Source organism: Engystomops pustulosus, chromosome 8 (genome assembly GCF_040894005.1).
Source record: "Engystomops pustulosus chromosome 8, aEngPut4.maternal, whole genome shotgun sequence".
Classification (NCBI taxonomy): domain Eukaryota; kingdom Metazoa; phylum Chordata; class Amphibia; order Anura; family Leptodactylidae; genus Engystomops; species Engystomops pustulosus.
Window position 1 is genome coordinate 114,396,363 of NC_092418.1, and position 20,029 is coordinate 114,416,391.

At 44.1% G+C, this 20,029-nt stretch overlaps 1 protein-coding gene across 1 annotated transcript in view; it reads right to left on the reverse strand.

Moving 5' to 3' along the window:
- Nucleotides 1-1,632: 1,632 nt before the first annotated feature.
- LOC140075888 (unconventional myosin-X-like) overlaps nt 1,633-20,029 on the reverse strand; it is a 72,706-nt gene continuing 54,309 nt past the window's right edge. The window contains exons 23-41 of the mRNA XM_072122285.1: nt 18,749-19,039; nt 18,533-18,572; nt 17,573-18,364; nt 17,127-17,250; nt 16,411-16,657; nt 16,230-16,325; nt 15,967-16,060; nt 15,783-15,838; nt 14,320-14,462; nt 13,829-14,023; nt 13,588-13,745; nt 12,979-13,102; nt 11,859-12,156; nt 11,318-11,525; nt 10,617-10,753; nt 9,540-9,666; nt 7,479-7,928; nt 5,591-5,782; nt 1,633-3,318 (exon numbers count right to left, since the gene is read on the reverse strand). Coding sequence (XP_071978386.1) covers nt 3,205-3,318; nt 5,591-5,782; nt 7,479-7,928; nt 9,540-9,666; nt 10,617-10,753; nt 11,318-11,525; nt 11,859-12,156; nt 12,979-13,102; nt 13,588-13,745; nt 13,829-14,023; nt 14,320-14,462; nt 15,783-15,838; nt 15,967-16,060; nt 16,230-16,325; nt 16,411-16,657; nt 17,127-17,250; nt 17,573-18,364; nt 18,533-18,572; nt 18,749-19,039 — 3,886 coding nt within the window. The 3' untranslated portion in view covers nt 1,633-3,204. The remainder of the gene's footprint in view (nt 3,319-5,590; nt 5,783-7,478; nt 7,929-9,539; nt 9,667-10,616; nt 10,754-11,317; nt 11,526-11,858; nt 12,157-12,978; nt 13,103-13,587; nt 13,746-13,828; nt 14,024-14,319; nt 14,463-15,782; nt 15,839-15,966; nt 16,061-16,229; nt 16,326-16,410; nt 16,658-17,126; nt 17,251-17,572; nt 18,365-18,532; nt 18,573-18,748; nt 19,040-20,029) is intronic.

The window sequence follows — 20,029 nt, forward strand, 5'->3', positions numbered from 1 at the left end:
TAGGGGAATGAGATTAAGAATTTTCTTTCAAGGGAAAACCCCATTAACCCAGTGGGCAGTTAAAGAGATGCGACGTCCCGGCCCATGTTTACTCCAAATGTCAGTTGTGAGGTGCAACCTGGGACCAATAGCATTGGACCGTGCAAACCTGGTTTCATAAACAACCTTTATGTGCAGGATGGGGACTGCCTGCCGGGAGAAGAAACGGAGCTGGGAACTTCATACCGTGTGACAGCCACTGTATCTTCTGTCCGTCTCCACCAGCCTGAATGGCCAGCAATTGGGAAATGCTCCTACTTTTCCCAATTGGCACTGGAGAAGTGGTGGTACAGTCATACTGAAGCAGCAGAGGAAGCCTCAAGTGTCTCCAGGCTGCAGCTCATGTTTACTTTGCAGGTGCCTGGTCATATATGAGGGTCTCCAATTGTTGAGACTTTTGCACACTGTGCCGCCTGTCTATGAATCACAGCCAATGACACGTCTTCTATCTCCTGCACAAGACCCTGGGCAGTGGCAGACCACATTGTGACTACGGGCTTAATCGATGTGCCGTGCCACCCTATCGCGTGTTCAAAGAATAGGTTATTCCCTATTAAAACATCTCATACCACAGTATGCACACAGGTACTATGCAGCCCGGTGCGTCTCCATGGTTACAGACTACAAACAACCTCTGAGCAGTTTGCAAAAGGAGCAAAAAGCCCTTTCTATGTGATATCATGATGGTAATATAGTGAAGGAATAGGATCTGAAGGAGTTAATACATTGAGAACGCGCCTGTAGATGCAGAATGGAACCGGCGATGATGAAATGGCATCAACTCTATAATCATCCATTTTTACTATTCCACACCTTGGGCGGCGCCTCAGTTGTGCAATAATCGCGTCTGAACATGAGGGGGCAGGAGCGGAGGCCATGAAATAGATTTATACCAGAGCTCTCCATTAAAAATACATTAAAACCTCTGACTCGCCCAACCCCTCAGGGACTGCCATGAAGACGACGCCGTTCCAGGGACTCTGTAAGGGACTGTGGTTGTCAAATTACTATTCATAAAGAATTTTACAGGGCGACGATGACCCCATCTTAGGCTTCTCTCCTCACGTGTCACAATTTTGTCTCTAGCACCCACCGTTCCGGAGCAATCAAGTATTTAAGGATCTAACTAAACTCTGTTCTGTCAGGTGGGTGGTGCTGGACTGGGACAGACCCCACCCACTTGACAGTAGTAAGCATAATTTGCATATTTGATGCCGGAAATACAGCCACCGTTTAGTCAGGAATGGTGAGGGGTAGGAGAAAAAATTCCAACTGTGTCGGAATCAGTGCACGGAGAGTCGGCGTCGTCACCAACAAGCAGAGCTGCAGTGTAAAGTATGGAGGAGCAGCGGGTCATGTTATATGAGGTATATAGTCATCTCCATTATATACAGAGTCATCGCTGTGTTTAAAATCAATAATTTATTAGCACTATAATGTAAATGCAGTAAAACAGTCGACTCCACCAAGAAGCGAAATACATTCAGTCCTGGGCACCGCTGCCCGCAGCAGCCCAGGAGCGCGGCACAAGAGCGCGGCCTCCATTCAACAAGCAAAAAAAAAAAAGAAAATATCAAGGCTCCCCCCCCCCCCCCCCCGGGTTGGTACCGAATGGCAGCATAAACTGTATTATTCATAGAATCTCATCTGCAGCATCACCCCCTGTGGATGGAGCAAATTTTAAAGGGGATAAAAAAAAAAAAAAAAAAGACCTTAAAAGGCCGGTGCCGGCGAGTCCATATGTAATACTTTAGAGAGTCCTCATCCTGGTGCCTCGATTGTCACAAAGAGGAGGAGTGTGACCACGGACTCTCTCATAGGACCTGCAATATGCAAAACAGTATTAACACTGCCTAGACCGCCCCTTTAAAGGGAACAGGTCAGCCATATTAACAGGTACACTCCAGCCAGTGTTATCATCCCTGGAGAGATGTATAATCAGACCTTTGTGTATGTTAGTAGCAGCAGGATTGTGATTTATATTCCAGGACTGCAGCTGTTCCAACTGAACTAAAGGCGTGCCCTCACACTGCTGTGCTCTCTGCACTGTTCCCCAACGCTTCCCTTAGGTTTTTGAGGTTAAAGCCTGCTGCAGATTTTACTCAGATACTACACTGCTTACTTGGGTCAGAGGGGAGGGGCTGTGGAGCTGTTCAATGCAAAGAGCACAGAGCACTGGAGGCGTGTCCTCACACTGCTGTGCTCTCTGCAATGCGAGGACACGCCTTCCATACACAGCATTCCAAGTACAGGTACAATCCAGGAATATTACTCAATGTATCGCTGTCCTGCTGCTTCGACCAACATATGTAAAAGTAGGATTACACAGATATCCACTGTGTGCGGTTTAACCCTTTAAAGACAGATTTAATACTATAGGATAAGAAGCCTCCATAGAAGTAACAGTACAGTATCGACACCAACCCTGAACAAGTCATCCAGGAACACTGATCATGGGTCGTCTTATCCCAGGGTGCCGAACTTCAGATGCTACATAGGACCCTCTGCGGAAGGGGTGGGGGGTGATGCCACCTGTACAGGGGGGCAACATTGCGGCATCAGGAAGGCAGAATAGTTCAGAAAATAAATAATACTCCATGTGCTTCATATATTACAGAGATCAGGGGAGCACAGGACCCCCCCCCCCATCCTACAGGGGACCCCCCCCATTAATACTGACTGATCTGGACCTCCACCAATGTCTACATCAGGGGGGGGGGGGGGGGGAGGCGGACTCCATGCAAATCTTAAAAATCCCTGAGAAGGATTCAGAAGATCGATCCGAGGCGGCACAATGTCTGCAGCAGGAAGACTGGATTTTTCTAGACAAAAAAAAGGGAGGTTTTTGAAGTCTATTTTTTTGTTCTTGTCCTTTACAGAAAAAATAAATAAATAAAAAATTCCCCTTGATGGTTTAAGTCTCCAGTCCAGTGTGTAAGGAGGTCACGCCGGGTCATCTGCTTCTCCCAGGTCTGGATACACAGGTAGAAAACAAAAAAAAAAAATTTCAGGGTCTTCAGGGGATGTGGCCTCCTTAAAGGCATCCTCCAGTCTCGCGCATCATTCCCAGGTATTGTGCAGGTCACGTCTTAATCTTAAATCCATAACGTGACCGTCATCGAGGTGCGATGTCCTAGAATACCACCACTAGGGGGCGCTGCGTGGTCACCTGGCCCAGCTGCTGAACTGACTGTCCTGGCTGGTTACAGACTTGACGCTGCAGCGCTTCTTGACGATCATGTTGATGTACGCCCTCATAATTTTGGTGATTTCTCCCACCTGAATGAATGAGAATAAGTGTGAAGCGTTACTGTGAGCGTGGTTACTACTGGGAATTATCATACTACTGGTTCTGGCAATACCAACTACAATTAAAGGCAACCTACCACCACAGATCCACCTATTAAGGTTGGGTGGTAGGTGCATATATAGGACGTGAGGACAGACCCTTTAAGCGCTAATCCTCACGTCCCCACAATCTTTTTATAACTTTTATTTGCCTTATATGCTAATTTTCTAAAGAGGCTACTGGGGCGTGGAGTGGCCAGAGCTGAGGCTACACGGCGCGGCTACTCTGCACCAAAGTGGCCTCTATGATCCTCCTACCAGAAATCTTTGGCGCGCAGCTATGAGGAGCGGCCCGCACTCGTCCACGAAGCCGGAGTTCTGCGCATGCGCAGTAGCTGCGGCTTCAGAGCAGTTACCGCACAGCCTGCTGTACTGCGATAAGAGGATCAGAGAGGCTACTGGGGGTGTGGTGTAGCCTCCCCGTGTAGCCTCAGCTCCGGCCACTCCACGCCCCAGTAGCCTCTTTAGAAAATTAGCATATAAGGCAAATAAAAGTTATCAAAAGATTGTGGGGAGGTGAGGATTAGCCCTAAAAAGGTCTGTCCTCACGTCCTATATATGCCTTTATAGGTAGATCCGTGGTGGTAGGTTCCCTTTAAACCTTAGTACTACTAGTATTAATACTATAGTATACTCACATAGCATTCTACGAAAAAACCACACCGACACTACTGTCACCATTGCTACGGACTTCAAATACATCAGTACAGCAACTACTATACGATTCTACAGGTAGCACCTCCGATAGATACTAGTACTGTAGTATAATACTAATGGCTACTACTTATATAAACGAATGCTATAATTACTAATAGCTTACTACTCCCCTACCAAGTGTATGCTGCACTTTAAGACACGCCTCCTTGTACCATGTTTCCTATATACACCCAATGTGGGTCACTTGTTAGCTGCTTGATGAAGGAGTCTCACACCGAAACGTTGCCACTTGTTCAATAAAGATCACCTTGCTTTGAATCTTGCACCCTGGAGTGCTGCCCACTTTCTACCATTTTCGTCCAAAAGGTATACAACTAGACTTACCACCCCACTATTACAAGCCACCAGGATGAAGGATAGTAAACCGAGCACACGGACATACTGGTGTGCGCCCTCTCTGGCAGGATCCACTTTTCTTTACGCTTTTTATGCTCTTGCTAAGAATAAAGTCTTTTAAAATTATGCAAATGAGACTAAGGGGCCCCAAACTCTATTAAAACCTATGGAGCCCGGAGCCCCTCAGGCTCATGTCCAGGATTTTAAAATCATTTTCTTTTTTTGTAAAAGTAAAGGCATAAGAAGCTAAAAAAAAAGTGGATGCTCCCAGAGGGGGCGCACACCAGTATGTCCGTGTGCTTGGTGTACAACCTCATGCTGGTGGTAGGTGTCCTTTAATTTAGTACTGCTACTACTACACTTGTCATACTTCAGGACACCACTAATACTAGGCAACCACTTCCATTAGTACTGTCATTAGTACTAGAGTAACACTGCTAACATACATGACTCCATCACAGATACTATGTTACTACAACTACACTAGTACTACCCTACCACTACTATATCACAGTACTCCACTCCTTTACTGCAACCACGAAGACTTCTACCACTAATCTTAATAAGTATATTTTAAAGAGGACCTGTCACCCTCAAAAACAGACGCAGCAGTGTTACAATGATAGCGTTATCAGAAACCTCCGATAACGCTAACACACACTGCTGCGCTGTACACTAGAAAAGCCGGACCACGCTGTAAGGGTCCGGCGTATTCATAAGGGGGCGGTCCAAGGCATTGCCTCTTCTCTGGACTGCGCCACCCTCTCCGTAGGCCAGCGGTGACTGCTGCGTGTCATGAGGCAGTCACCGCCCCTAACCCCGCCCCCTCATGAATAGTGTACAGCGCAGCAGTGTCTGCTAGCGCTATCATTGTAACACTGCGGCGTCCGCTGTAGCACTAGGAGCTGCTTCTTTTAGTAACATCTCCTAGTGCCGCTTTACAGGGTGATGGGTCCTCTTCAAGCATCACCACCACTAAATTACAGTACAAAGGTTACCAAAATTAGAATTTATCAATCTCCAAAACTCTATTACTTCCTATCATTTATTTAATACATTGTGGTTCTCATAGTGTAATACGGATACAATATGCTGCTATCAGTAATCTTTACTTTATACTAGAACTACTTCTCTCGGCGGCGAATCCTACCTGGGTGGTCTCAAAGAACATTTCTCGGTCGTCTACCGTAATTTTGAAGGTGTTGGGCTGAGGAGCTCCAAAGAAAATGATGTGTTCATACTGAAACGTCTCCAGGGGCTTCGATTCTCCACGTTTATACACAGACACGTTCTCTGCACTGACCCCCAGCCACAAGTCATTAGGAAACCCTCCTTCTTTATACTGGAAGAGAAGACGTACACAATGAATGACCTACACTATTGTCACATTGTAGTAGTTATATTCTTGTACATAGGGGGCAGTATTATAGTAGTTATATTCTTGTACATAGGGGGCAGTATTATATTAGTTATATTCTTGTACATAGGGGGCAGTATTATATTAGTTATATTCTTGTACATAGGGGGCAGTATTATAGTAGTTATATTCCTGTACATAGGGGGCAGTATTATAGTAGTTATATTCCTGTACATAGGGGGCAGTATTATAGTAGTTATATTCCTGTACATAGGGGGCAGTATTATAGTAGTTATATTCCTGTACATAGGGGGCAGTATTATAGTAGTTATATTCCTGTACATAGGGGGCAGTATTATAGTAGTTATATTCTTGTACATAGGGGGCAGTATTATAGTAGTTATATTCCTGTACATAGGGGGCAGTATTATAGTAGTTATATTCTTGTACATAGGGGGCAGTATTATATTAGTTATATTCTTGTACATAGGGGGCAGTATTATATTAGTTATATTCTTGTACATAGGGGGCAGTATTATAGTAGTTATATTCCTGTACATAGGGGGCAGTATTATAGTAGTTATATTCCTGTACATAGGGGGCAGTATTATAGTAGTTATATTCCTGTACATAGGGGGCAGTATTATAGTAGTTATATTCCTGTACATAGGGGGCAGTATTATAGTAGTTATATTCTTGTACATAGGGGGCAGTATTATAGTAGTTATATTCCTGTACATAGGGGGCAGTATTATAGTAGTTATATTCTTGTACATAGGGGGCAGTATCATAGTAGTTATATTCCTGTACATAGGGGGCAGTATTATAGTAGTTATATTCCTGTACATAGGGGCAGTATTATAGTAGTTATATTCTTGTACATAGGGGGCAGTAATATAGCAGTTATATTCTTGTACATAGGAGGCAGTATTATAGTAGTTATATTCTTGTACATAGGGGGCAGTATTATAGTAGTTATATTCTTGTACATAGGGGGTAGTATTATAGTAGTTATATTCTTGTACATAGGGGGCAGTATTATAGTAGTTATATTCCTGTACATAGGGGCAGTATTATAGTAGTTATATTCTTGTACATAGGGGGCAGTATTATAGTAGTTATATTCTTGCACATAGGGGGCAGTATTATAGTAGTTATATTCTTGTACATAGGGGGCAGTATTATAGTAGTTATATTCTTGTACATAGGGGCAGTATTATAGTAGTTATATTCCTGTACATAGGGGCAGTATTATAGCAGTTATATTCTTGTATATAGGGGGCAGTATTATAGTAGTTATATCCCTGTACATAGGGGACAGTATTATAGTAGTAATATTCTTGTACATAGGGGCAGTATTATAGTAGTTATATTCTTGTACATAGGGGGCAGTATTATAGTAGTTATATTCTTGTACATAGGGGCAGTATTATAGCAGTTATATTCCTGTACATAGGAGGCAGTATTATAGTAGTTATATTCCTGTACATAGGGGGCAGTATTATAGTAGTTATATTCCTGTACATAGGGGGCAGTATTATAGTAATTATATTCTTGTACATAGGGGGCAGTATTATAGTAGTTATATTCTTGTACATAGGGGGCAGTATTATAGTAGTTATATTCTTGTATATAGGGGGCAGTATTATCCATTGTACATTACTCAACAGGGAGCTCATACCTCAACATCAAAGAGGGTGGATCCATATCCCGGCCACTCCGTAACAATCGCCATATAGTTCACCATAGCTTGGTGCTGGGACATCCCATGAAGACGGCTCCATTTCTCGGCTATACTTGTGCGAGCTGCTGATAATTCTTCTTTCACCCACATCTCCATCATCTGTTCTTCCTCCATCTTCTGTTTCTTCATGGATCCCACTTTGAAGCCACGTTTCAAGGTCCCCTCTAGAAAGCTGGTCCTCCTCCTCTCCAGGGTCTGACCCGATGTGCTGCTGGATTTTGTGGCTTGTAGAATTTTGTTCTTTAACCTCTGTACAGGGTAAACCATCTCCAGAGACCACGAAACTTTGGAAAAGTCTCCATGTTGATATTGTAATCTCAATGCGGCCAAGTGCTGTAAAGTGTCTTCCGGGGCTGGGAAGTGGCCGCTTGTAAGACTTTCATGAGCCTGGAAAAATTTAAAGGCATCAGACACACGGTGGTCACGTGTAATAGTCTACAGATAAAAGAGAAAAATATTCCATAATAATATTCCATGATTTTAGCTTCTCCAAAGCAATGGGATGTGCCCTCACACTGCTGTGCTCTGAGCTCTCTGTAACCAACTGTTCTCAGTAGCCCAGGGTCACTGCTATGAAATGCTTCTCGTTTTATACTCATGGCAGAGGGGTGGGACCTTAGTATTGCTCAAAAAGGGTTAGCCAATGAAAGTTCTTCATTTTTATCCCCCAGTTGTGTTAACACAATAAAGATCGTTTTTAACCCCCTACTTTGCAGTTTTAGTCTGCGGTATCGCAGTTTTATTCCTATCACTTCCTAGGCCGGACAGTGTAAGATTCAGTGTTGTGGGGTTGGGCACTAGCCGAGCAGACACTTCATGATTCCTCTATGCTATAAGCTGCTGTGTGCTGACAATGTGCTTAGATTATCAGGGCACAGGGTTTATCTACACTTTAATTTAGTTGTCTTAAGAGTCTACTAGTACCTGGCACATAGAAAGAGAGAGATGAGACAGATCAGAATCGTGAGATGACTCACCTAACAAAGAACAGTCTTTTCACCCTAAATCTGAATCACAGTTCCCATGATGCCTTCTGTTCTTTTATGAAGCAACTAAGTTAACTCAATACATCCAGGGAGATTCCTTCAAGTAAATTATCTGAGCTCTGCATAGCGTGCATACAGGATCTATATAGAGAATAGACGTGGAAGCTTCCATCAAAGGGAGTATGCAGCATGAAATAAGTAGTAGAAACCAGCAGTGAAACAGTTACATGAAGTGTATAGTCTGTGCTGTGGGAGCACTAAGGGTAAATAGCTTCACTGCTATGAAGAAAGTGTCCAGAGAGCAGGAAGCAGCAGAGGAGTCTATGACACAGCTTGAGGTGCAGAGAGAAAAAGTTCTACAGAATCACAGACTGGGTTGAAAGGACTGAAAGAACAGGGGAGTCTACCTGCTAGGTAGAAACAGCATCACTTGACCTTCCCCCTCTCTCCAGGGGGAGCAGCAGCAAACCCTCCCCTGCGGCTGTTAAAAATCTATCTAGTTGTTGTGTAAACAAGCTTCATTCTTACAGAGATGAGCAGCACAGGCAGGAGAACCAGCTAATGCAGGGACAGGCGAACCAGAGGAGGATAGCAAACAAACTGCTCGGTGATGAAAGGAATAGTGATAGTTGTGCTACACTATAATTGACCTATTGATTTGTGAAAAAAATTTAGAGTTGAACTTTCAGGATGTTTCATCAGTTTTTTTTTTTCTGGAAAATCCATTTAACTAGCTCTGAGCAGGGAATCTGGTGCTTCGTGTCAAATAAATGTAACAAATCTATAATTAGATTTTATACGATTTTTAATTACATCCCTTACAGCAGTTTGCAATTAATAAAATGTCTTCTGAAATTATATCAGATAAAGAAATATTAAATTCTACAATCTCTCCTGTTCTATCTATTCCAAGGTAGGAAGCAGAGATTGAGATCTTATCAGCAGACGGCGGTGATCACCATGACGAGCGCCACAGACTAATTACTCAAATTATCAGTTTTATGAGACAAACCTGCTCAAACATGAAGGCAAATTCTACACCCTCCTTAGGAACACTCTGCACATCCAAGAAGCAGTAGAGTTTGAAATACAAGGTCCACTGACCCGATTCCTCCTCCTCGTCTCCTGTGCTGGCAAGTCTACAACAAGATAGATGATATATAGTAAATTACACTCCAGAGCTGCACTCACTATTCTGCTGCTGGTGCAGTCACTGTGTACATACATGACATTACTTATCCTGTACTGATCCTGAGTTACATCCTGTATTATACCCCAGAGCGGCACTCACTATTCTGCTGGAGCAGTCACTGTGTACATACATGACATTACTTATCCTGTACTGATCCTGAGTTACATCCTGTATTACACTCCAGAGCTGCACTCACTATTCTGCTGCTGGAGCAGTCACTGTGTACATACATGACATTACTTATCCTGTACTGATCCTGAGTTACATCCTGTATTATACCCCAGAGCTGCACTCACTATTCTGCTGCTGGAGCAGTCACTGTGTACATACATGACATTACTTATCCTGTACTGATCCTGAGTTACATCCTGTATTATACCCCAGAGCTGCACTCACTATTCTGCTGCTGGTGCAGTCACTGTGTACATACATGACATTACTTATCCTGTACTGATCCCGAGTTACATTCTGTATTATACCCTAGAGCAGCACTCACTATTCTGCTGCTGGTGCAGTCACTGTGTACATACATGACATTACTTATCCTGTACTGATCCTGAGTTACATCCTGTATTATACCCCAGAGCTGCACTCACTATTCTGCTGCTGGTGCAGTCACTGTGTACATACATGACATTACTTATCCTGTACTGATCCTGAGTTACATCCTGTATTATACTCCAGAGCTGCACTCACCATTCTGCTGGTTTGTGGCAGCACGTTACTGTTCACACTTAGATGAAAATTCTTTGCTTAATGCACTATTATAACAGCAGAGTTGTCAATCATGTTTTAGTTTCCATTATCAGTCAGTGAACATTTGGAGTAGTGGAGTTTCTATATTGTGATGTCCTAGGTAATATGGCAACTATAGAATAAAATTTAGAAACATCCAACCTCTCAAACTTTGCAAGGACGTCTGCCACGATAACCCGACTCTCCACTGCCCGGTCCGTTTGCTTGTTGCGTTCAAAGAGGGCGAACATGTTACGACTGTCATCCATAGACAAACCACGGATCAACTTCTCCACCACCTGCAATTATAGAAGTCGCTCACAATTAACATTTGGGTTCAGAAGCTTTAAAATAACAAAAGGCGGAGTTTTAAAAAATGTGTCCAAATCCATGAACAAAATGCTCCCCCTACTGGTGACTGCAGGAAGGACAAATTATGTAATTACAGCATTAAAGTCACTGAACATCCTTCAACGTCTGCAAATTATGTCATAAATTGTCACTTATTCAAATCGGAAGTGACTTCATCTCCCTCTACAAAATTGTGCCCATCTTTCGGCATTTGGTCACTGTGTATTGAAATTATTTTATTACTGTATAACAGTATGTGACACGGGATGGTGGTACTATATAGCCCATCATCGCATGGCAGCGGTACTGTATAGCCTGCTCTAAGCAGGCATTACTCCAGCACAGTATATATTTATAGTGTGTACTGGTGTAGCACTGTATAACATGCACTATGTGCCGGCATTATACTGCATGGTATAATGATAAGAGGTCAGCACCAGCCGTGACCGTTTTAAGTTATCGGTATTAAATAGGTCGTGTGACCCCCAGCGTACAATCACCCACCCACTTACCTCTCCCGCTGTGGTGTGAGAATTAATACTGATCTGACAGGAGCCTCCGCCATGACAGTAGACAGATGTGGTCATGTGGCTGCGCGTGAGCAGCGCGGAGATCTCTTCTTGAGATGGGACCAGCTCCCTACATTTTGTTTTCTTCAAAGCGTCAGCAACAAAGTGAGCAAACTGTTCAACCTCACTGCTGGGAAAGCTGTCCCGCACCCTGCAAAAAACAAGCCTTTTCTTAGAATTTGACATTAGAACTGCAAGTCCATCTGCGTCCACTAGATGGCAGTAACATATGGAAACATTGCAACAGCCGACTTCGGGTTTGCCAATAGAAAAATCTCAATAGGATTTAACTTTTAGCAGAACTTTTCCCCTGCAAAAATGTCCAAAAATAGAAAGAATAAGTAAAATCATAACCAACAATATTCATGTGGCCTCTCAATAGAAATTGTACATTAGAACTGCAAGTCCATCTGCGTCCACTAGATGGCAGTAACATGTGGAAACATTGTAGCCATGTAACACCTTGTAAGAACAGACACTTTACCTCTTGAGGTGGAACTTTAGGTAGCGCAGGATCTCGCGGCCGGGCAGGAAGGTGCAGCTCATGCACGTCAGCAGCTGCCAGTGGCGCAGGTTGCCCGGGCTGTTGGGTTGTGGGACGTGATTGGTCTGTTTGATCAGCTGACAATACACTTCATCTCTTAAAGGTTTGAGGTCTTGGCAGGTCTGCAGGATGCCCTGGATTATGGGGACCGGATCGGGGACGGTCTCAATCTCCTGCAGAGAGTTGAAGATCCTCACTGCCTCATCCTGCAGCGTGGTGTAACCCTTCTCCTTTTGCACTAGATGAAAAGAGAATAAAATAATTAAAAATAATAATAATAACTCAAAATAAAATCAAAACAAACAAACAATCTGCATTGAATATATACATATAGTGCGTTGCAGTCAGTACCTGTCAGTCAGCAGGTGTGACCGTGCAAACCGCAACCAGTGTTACACATTTATATTCCAAGATTGTAGCTTCACCAAGTACAGTAGGGGCGTCTCCTCACACTGCTGTGCTCTCTGCAGTCAGTGTTATGTATTGTCCCTGGGGAGATGTGCAATACTTGTTTGTATGCGGTTAGTTGCAGCTGGACTGTGAAAATTCATTTATATTCCAGGAATGTAACTGGACTTCTGAGATCTTACTGCAAAGTTCCTCTTCTCCGCTTCTGTTTGAATACTACAGCAGCTAATGAGGGGGAGGAGCTGTGCAGCAGTACATGGAGATCTAACAGACCAGGGAACCAGAGATCTCTCCGCTTCTCCTAATTGTTAGTTGTTGTAAATACTTGGATAATTATCAGATAAATGTCTAAATGTAAATCTTCGTTACCATTTCCCATGTCCATCAGGTGATTTTCCTACATTTTCTGACACTGTCAGCACTGATTGGTTGGACTGTGAAGAGATAAGCTATTGTTAAGGGGTATGGTACCACCCAATCAGGATTGATTTAGTGATGTCCAGGAGGAATAACAGAGGGATGGATATCAAAGAGCAGATTCTCCTCCTCTGGATCTTCTGATATTACTGGTTATGGTTCACAGTCTAAATAGTGTTAGGTTTTGGTCTCATCGCTGCCAGGAGAAGCTGCGGATGATGAGGGGGATACTTACAATTGAGGTTGACGTCCCCGTAAGGCAGCGGTAGAAGTGGTGAGTGCAATGGATGCTGGGTGTATCTTAGGATGGGATTCCTCCTGTACGTCTGCTCCACGGCGTCACTGTTCAGACTGTTCTCCTGATGGAGAGGGAATAGGATTACAGATGATATGGGGGAGCGAAATTGGGCAAGATTATAAATGTTTAGGGGGCACGGTGGCTCAGTGGTTAGCACTTCTGCCTTGCAGCACTGGGGTCCTGGGTTCGAATCCCACCCAGGTCAATATCTGCAAAGAGTTTGTATGTTCTCTCCGTGTTTGCGTGGGTTTCCTCCGGGTCCTCCGGTTTCCTCCCACACTTCGAAAAACATACTGTTAGGATTTTTAGATTGTGAGCCCCATGGGGACAGGGACCAATTTGACATGCTTGTGCAGCGCTGCGTAATCTGTGTGCGCTATATAAATAAAGAAAAATATATATATATATATCCCTAAGGACAACCTTAAGAATATTGGATTATAAAAAGCCACAGGCTGTATGGAGTTTGCAGTACCGTCTTTCTACCACTGGATGGCAGCACATTACCACACACTGCAGAGCTAGACAGTGGATATTTGCGTTTACCTTGATGTCCCGGATGAGTTGTTGTGTAGGGGTCTCTATGGGGGCTTTGCTGTCAATCACTCCCTGGATGGCGTTGGCCCACCTCATGGCCTCATTGAGAAGCTTGGTGTAGAGTCTATAAGAATGTTTTCTTCCGTACACGACAATGTTCCAATACCCTAGAGACAAGGCGTGAGATGAGCGATGCGGCTGCATGGAGGACAATGCGGAGGCTTCACCTGTATCTATGTGGTTACTGCACCTGTTTCCGTGTGCGTCTTCTCATCGGGCTGCACCACCGAGCACAGGCTGTTCAGGACCAGGGTGCCCAGCTTGGACGCCATCCTCTCGGAGGACTTGTAGTAGTCTAGAGCGGTCCGTGTCAGCACAAACCAGCGACGTTTTAATTTCAGCGACGCCATCTTGTTGCTGTTCTGAACCTCTTTATGGAGCCAACCTGGGAAACAAGGGAAGGAAACAGCAAACTATGACATCTCCTATACAATGATAGACCTCAGAGGGTGAATAATATATGCAAAATGTAAATCTCCTTGCTGTGCCCCTATGACAACACTTACGGTCTCTGGATTTTTGTGGTCTTGCCAGAAGGACATTGACCCCTCATAAAGAATCAAGGAAAAGACATGGACAAAGGCAACTGATTTGAGTCTTGTGTAAAACTAAACCCAACCAGAAGTGTTATCATAGGGACACAAGACAGATGGAGAACCCTTCAGTTTCTGATGCGTTTACCTCTCACAAGAAACTCCTGTCCGTCTACCTTGGCTTCTCCTCGAGGCTTCTGCAGTAGAGAGATCCAGTGATGCATCTCCTCCGGAATATCCGTGTTGCAGTGAATGACGCGGTTCGCCGTGATGATCACAAAGGAATTGGGTCTGCGTGAAAGAGACATCAAGGATAAGATGGACCGAACAGTTGTGATGGATCTGCGGTAATATTCCTGGTGGTCTGAGGTGGTTAGTGGTTGAATACTTTGTATCTCTGGTGGTCCAGAATGAAAGGGTTAATGCCGATTTGCATCATCTAGGGAGGTCTAGAGTGACCAATATCTTACCGTAAGTGGTTTAGGGTTTAACACTTCAAATTTTCGGGATAACCAAGATCTGAATTTTGCAAATCTGTTCAGGACCCCCGGGATGTACCATGTGCCAATACTATAGAAATATGGTCAAGGGAGGAGAGAAGTTCCATTTAAAAAAGGAACCTGTCAGCAGATGTGGCCATGGAGACTGCAGCCAGTTTTAGGTATTGTCCCTGGAGAGATGTGTAAATCAGACCTTTGTGTATGCGGTTAGTAGCAGCTGGACTGTGATATATGTACTTGGAGATTGCCCTCACACAGACTGGGGGCTGACGTTATTAGATGCAAAAGGGTTTAAAGTTTGGGTACTACAGCACTTTAATAGGGTTGGTGATCTGTATCTTCCCCCCTCCCCTGTCGCCTCATGACGTCCTATCCTCCTACAGGACATGGGGGTTTATATATGGCTGATCAATGTCATCTCCCTCAAGCTGTCCCTCCCTCCCTCCCTCCTTATGTTGAGATTTTTTTTGGTAACATTTTACTTTTGTATCGTATAGTTAAGTTCAAGTCACAGCAGGCGGAATGGTAGAAGATGTGAGATGGTGGTCACTCGGTTGGCCGACTTGCCAGCTGGGAGTCCAGCTGGGCTTACAGCTTCCAGAGCTCAAAAATGTGTGATTCTATTCCAAGTGCCTGATTCTTGGATATTCCGGGGTTAATATATATAAATAATAAAGCTGTGACCTCATTTTTCCACCCAGCGAGAAGTGTCTGTCATATTTTGGAAGTTACTTATATGGTTAAAGTTTACTGATATTTGTGTTGTGTTATGGGGTGTTACCTGCAAGTGCCCTTACAGGTGGTTTCCAGGTGTTCTGTTGCCCCCCAGGCTTGTATTTTTGAGCATAATATCCTCTAAAAGTTAGAAGAGGGCGCTCGGATTTACTATAGCTACTCTCTGGTCCAGGGGTCTGTAGCAGCTTCTGCCCAGCAGGGCACGCTTGGAGTCTGATGGGAGTTTTACTCCATAGCCAGACAGCACCTATTATACTGTGCACAATGCATCACCAAATGTCTCCAAAGTGCAGACTCAACATTATAGGATTTCTTACAAGGGTAATGGATTTTCTTATCTGCTAATTTAATATAAGGAGTATAAGAGGCTCATTACCTGTCCGGACAGTCTGAGGCGCAGACAGAATCGATCAGCCCCACGTCCAGGGTTCCCTGCAGGAGACAAAAAAAGGAGAAACTGGATCCATGTCCGAGGAGGCGCCGGGTAATGACTGACCACATGGAGACTCTGCGGGAACAGAGACTCGTGAGAAGCAGCCGTGACTCACACGGACACTCACCACAGCATTCTTGGGGTTGGCTTGTTCATCCCTCATATCTCGCAGCTGTTGGGAGGTCGCGCTGTGAACTCTGCTCAGGACATTGAACCATCCGCTGCAGGGGGAGAGAAGAGGAAACAGCGGGGGGGGTTAGTATTCCTGACCACCAATATGATAGGTGCACATCCCAGAGACCCTCAGGTATCAGGGACACTAATATGGCTTGTATCCGCTCAGTAGAGAGGCGGCCATTGTTGCTCGTCTCCATTAAATGTAGCCTTTACCTTGCGTCTTCAGGAGTCTCAGCCACGATATGATAGGTCCGCTCCTCTGTGACGACGTCCAGCGCGTTCTCCTTCTCGTGAATATCAATAATGGCTCTGAACGACACAGAACACCGATATCAGACCCGTACACCCAGGACGCGCATGTGCGAGCAATGTGTCCAGCTGTGATGGCACTTACTTGGCTGTCCGGACATCAATGGTCCCTCGGAGACGTTCCTCGCTGTCATTCTCAAAGTACATCAGCTTGGACTCTCGTAGCACAAACCAGCGACGCTTCCAGTTACGCCTGGACAACGTGGACATCCCGCCTCCCTTCTTATAGAGCCAGCCCGATTTCAAGGCTTCCTGCTTCGTCCGGAACCACATGAAGGTTTCGTCTTTCAGGACGCACCACCGACGTCTCCACATGTTCATAAGGCCACCGGCTAAAAGGACAAGGTCCACACTTACAATATAAAAATTAGGTATTCCTTCAACCAGAGAAAATTATTCCTCTGTTCCTATGCCAGAGGAGTCAGCCCCAGCATCTCCCATTTTTGGGCAAACCCAAAGAAAAAGTAAAATTTGCAAAAATTATAAAAGACAAACCTTAAAAAAAAAAAATGGAGAATTTTTGGTTCTCGCTAGGTTGGATCATCTATCAGCTAGAATGCAGACAGCGATCAAAAGTGTCCTCACCATGGAGGACCCATTATATCCCGGCACATAATACAATTGAATAGGAATCGTGTAATGCTCGATTCCTCCTGTGGAGGTGCTGTAGTGAGAACACTTTTAGATGGTTTCTTTGTAGATAATTGGGAATTCTTTCTTTAGCAGTAATCAACTATTGTTGTAAGGGGAAGCATCCGATAGGAAGGGAGTTTATGTGAATTAATACACTAAATCCATTACCTTTCATGTACAAGTAACTGTGAAAATAAGGTGGTCCCCCTCCGTTAAACAGAGTGACACGGGAGGTCATCAGTTCTTCATCGGTGTCAATGTGGCTGTCCGCTTCTTCATCGCTGTCCAAAAACTACAAGGAGAAAATGTTGAATAGACGTCAGGAGTCGACACTGGAGCTTTTCATAAGCATTCTGTAATCTCAGCACAAACACTTCCTGCAAAAGCTCAAGGAAAACACTAAAGTCTATGTACAGTAACAATAAAAACCTCTTCTCCGGCCACTAAAATACAGATGAGCTCAGAAAAGTCAATATAGCAAGTGCACGTAAGTGAAAAACAGGAACTGTCCACATACCAACCAGAGACGTGACACCAAAAGCTCCTGCTAATAGCAAGACCAGATGATGACCATCAGCTAACGAGGGACCTTCTTCCCGGTCCAGAGTACTCACCGAATCCATACTTCCACACTGTGATCCATAGCTGCCCGGGTTGGATATACGAAGAATCTCCTCATCAGTTAAGTGACCATCGCTTGAGTTCCTGGCATCAGTAGAACCTGGTGGACCTTCATCAAACTCTTCATGGTCATAGTCTGACTCCACATCGGGTGGGTAGCTGTAGATGGGCTCCTGCGCCTCCTCGCTGTTACTCTGGACATCTGATAGACATTGATAAATGCTCTCGGATTTGTCAGAAATTGCACTATATACATCTTGAGTCGATGGAAGCTCCAGAGGGGACACTTGTGAATCAGTGGAATTTCCTGGAATTTGTGTGTAGGTTCCATTGTCCGAAAAGCTCTCGCTTGTTTTAAGGACATCGTCATCATCCATTAACAACATAGAGGGTGGGGGTGGTGGTAACATCTCATCATCTGCATGAAATCCTTCATCTACCTCCTCTTCAGCCAAAGGAGCCACCAAACTGCCTCCCACATTCAAAGTTCCTTCACCTCCATTCTCCAGGCTGTTGGCACTCTCATCCAAATTTCCAAAGTCCAACAGTTCTAAGAATTCTTGAGCCACTCGAGAGGCTTCCTTCTCCAGTTTATGGATCTGCTCCTCCCTCTGACGTGTCAGCTCGTTACGAGTATCCACACAGGTGATGGATACGCCATCTATCTTCTGCTGCTGATGTAACTTCTCAATCTCTTTTTCCAGCCTCAAGATCTCGTCCATCTGTCGTTTCTCCTCTTCTTGTAGTATAAGGTTCTCCAGATTCCGAGCCTTTTCCTGTTCTTCCTACAAATGAAGGTCAGAAGTTTTAAGACCAGGAGGAAGGTTTTACCAAATAGCTGCTTATTATAGAAATAAGAGATGATAAGGATTTTTGGACTGGGAGAAGGTACAGCATAGGTTCATCCCTGGTTACAGAAGTTCTACAACAAAGAGCATATCCTGGAGACCTACCTGTGCCGCCCTCAGCTCAGCTTCCAGCCGTTCCTGCTCCCTAGAAGAGACGAGTAAGAGCATAAGTATAAGCAGGAGATATCTTCATCGGTGTAGGCTCAGGTAGTAATTCCATCAATAACACCGATGGTCCGTTCCTGCCATCGTTGGTCACATCAGGTCTATGGAAAACTATAGGAAAAACTAGAGCTACTGAGTTCCTGGTTGATCCATTACCTTCGCTCTTCCTCTTCTCGTCTCTTCCGCTCTTCCTCCATCTTGCGTTGCTCTTCCAGTTCTTGCCTCCGTCTTTCTTCCTCCTCTTTCCTCTTTCGTTCTTCCTCCTCTCTCCGTCTCCTCTCGTCCTCCAGCATTTGCTGATACAGGAGTCTCGCAGTCCTCCCACGCCAGTGCTTCTGGAGCTGCAGAGCAGAGTGCCGGAGCCGTAGGTACCTTGTTTTCCAGAAATGAGCTCGATAATTCTTCTGAATTGTGATGATGCTCAGACGCACGTGCTTATAAAGCTTCCTGCAAGAAGAGTGAGCGGAAGTTACTGAGTGGATGAATTCCAACAGGGACATTGTCAATATGTAGGTCCAGCTTCCTGCTATTCTATATTCCCAGCCTCCCTGACCTACAGAACCATTACCTCTTATATCAAGTCCAAATATGTCATGCTATATGCAGAGTATACAGAAAGATCTGCAGCATCTATAGGGAATGTAGTTATATTCCTGTACATAGGGGGCAGTATTATAGTAGTTATATTCCTGTACATAGGGGGCAGTATTATAGTAGTTATATTCTTGTACATAGGGGGCAGTATTATAGTAGTTATATTCTTGTACATAGGGGGCAGTATTATAGTAGTTATATTCCTGTACATAGGGGGCAGTATTATAGTAGTTATATTCCTGTACATAGGGGGCAGTATTATAGTAGTTATATTCCTGTACATAGGAGGCAGTATTATAGTAGTTATATTCTTGTACATAGGGGGCAGTATTATAGTAGTTATATTCCTGTACATAGGGGGCAGTATTATAGTAGTTATATTCCTGTACATAGAGGGCAGTATTATAGTAGTTATATTCCTGTACATAGGGGGCAGTATTATAGTAGTTATATTCCTGTACATAGGGGGCAGTATTATAGTAGTTATATTCCTGTACATAGAGGACAGTATTATAGTAGTTATATTCCTGTACATAGGGGGCAGTATTATAGTAGTTATATTCCTGTACATAGGGGGCAGTATTATAGTAGTTATATTCCTGTACATAGGGGGCAGTATTATAGTAGTTATATTCCTGTACATAGGGGGCAGTATTATAGAAGTTATATTCCTGTACATAGGGGGCAGTATTATAGTAGTTATATTCTTGTACATAGGAGGCAGTATTATAGTAGTTATATACCTGTACATAGGGGCAGTATTATAGTAGTTATATTCTTGTACATAGGGGGCAGTATTGTAGTAGTTATATTCCTGTACATAGGGGGCAGTATTATAGTAGT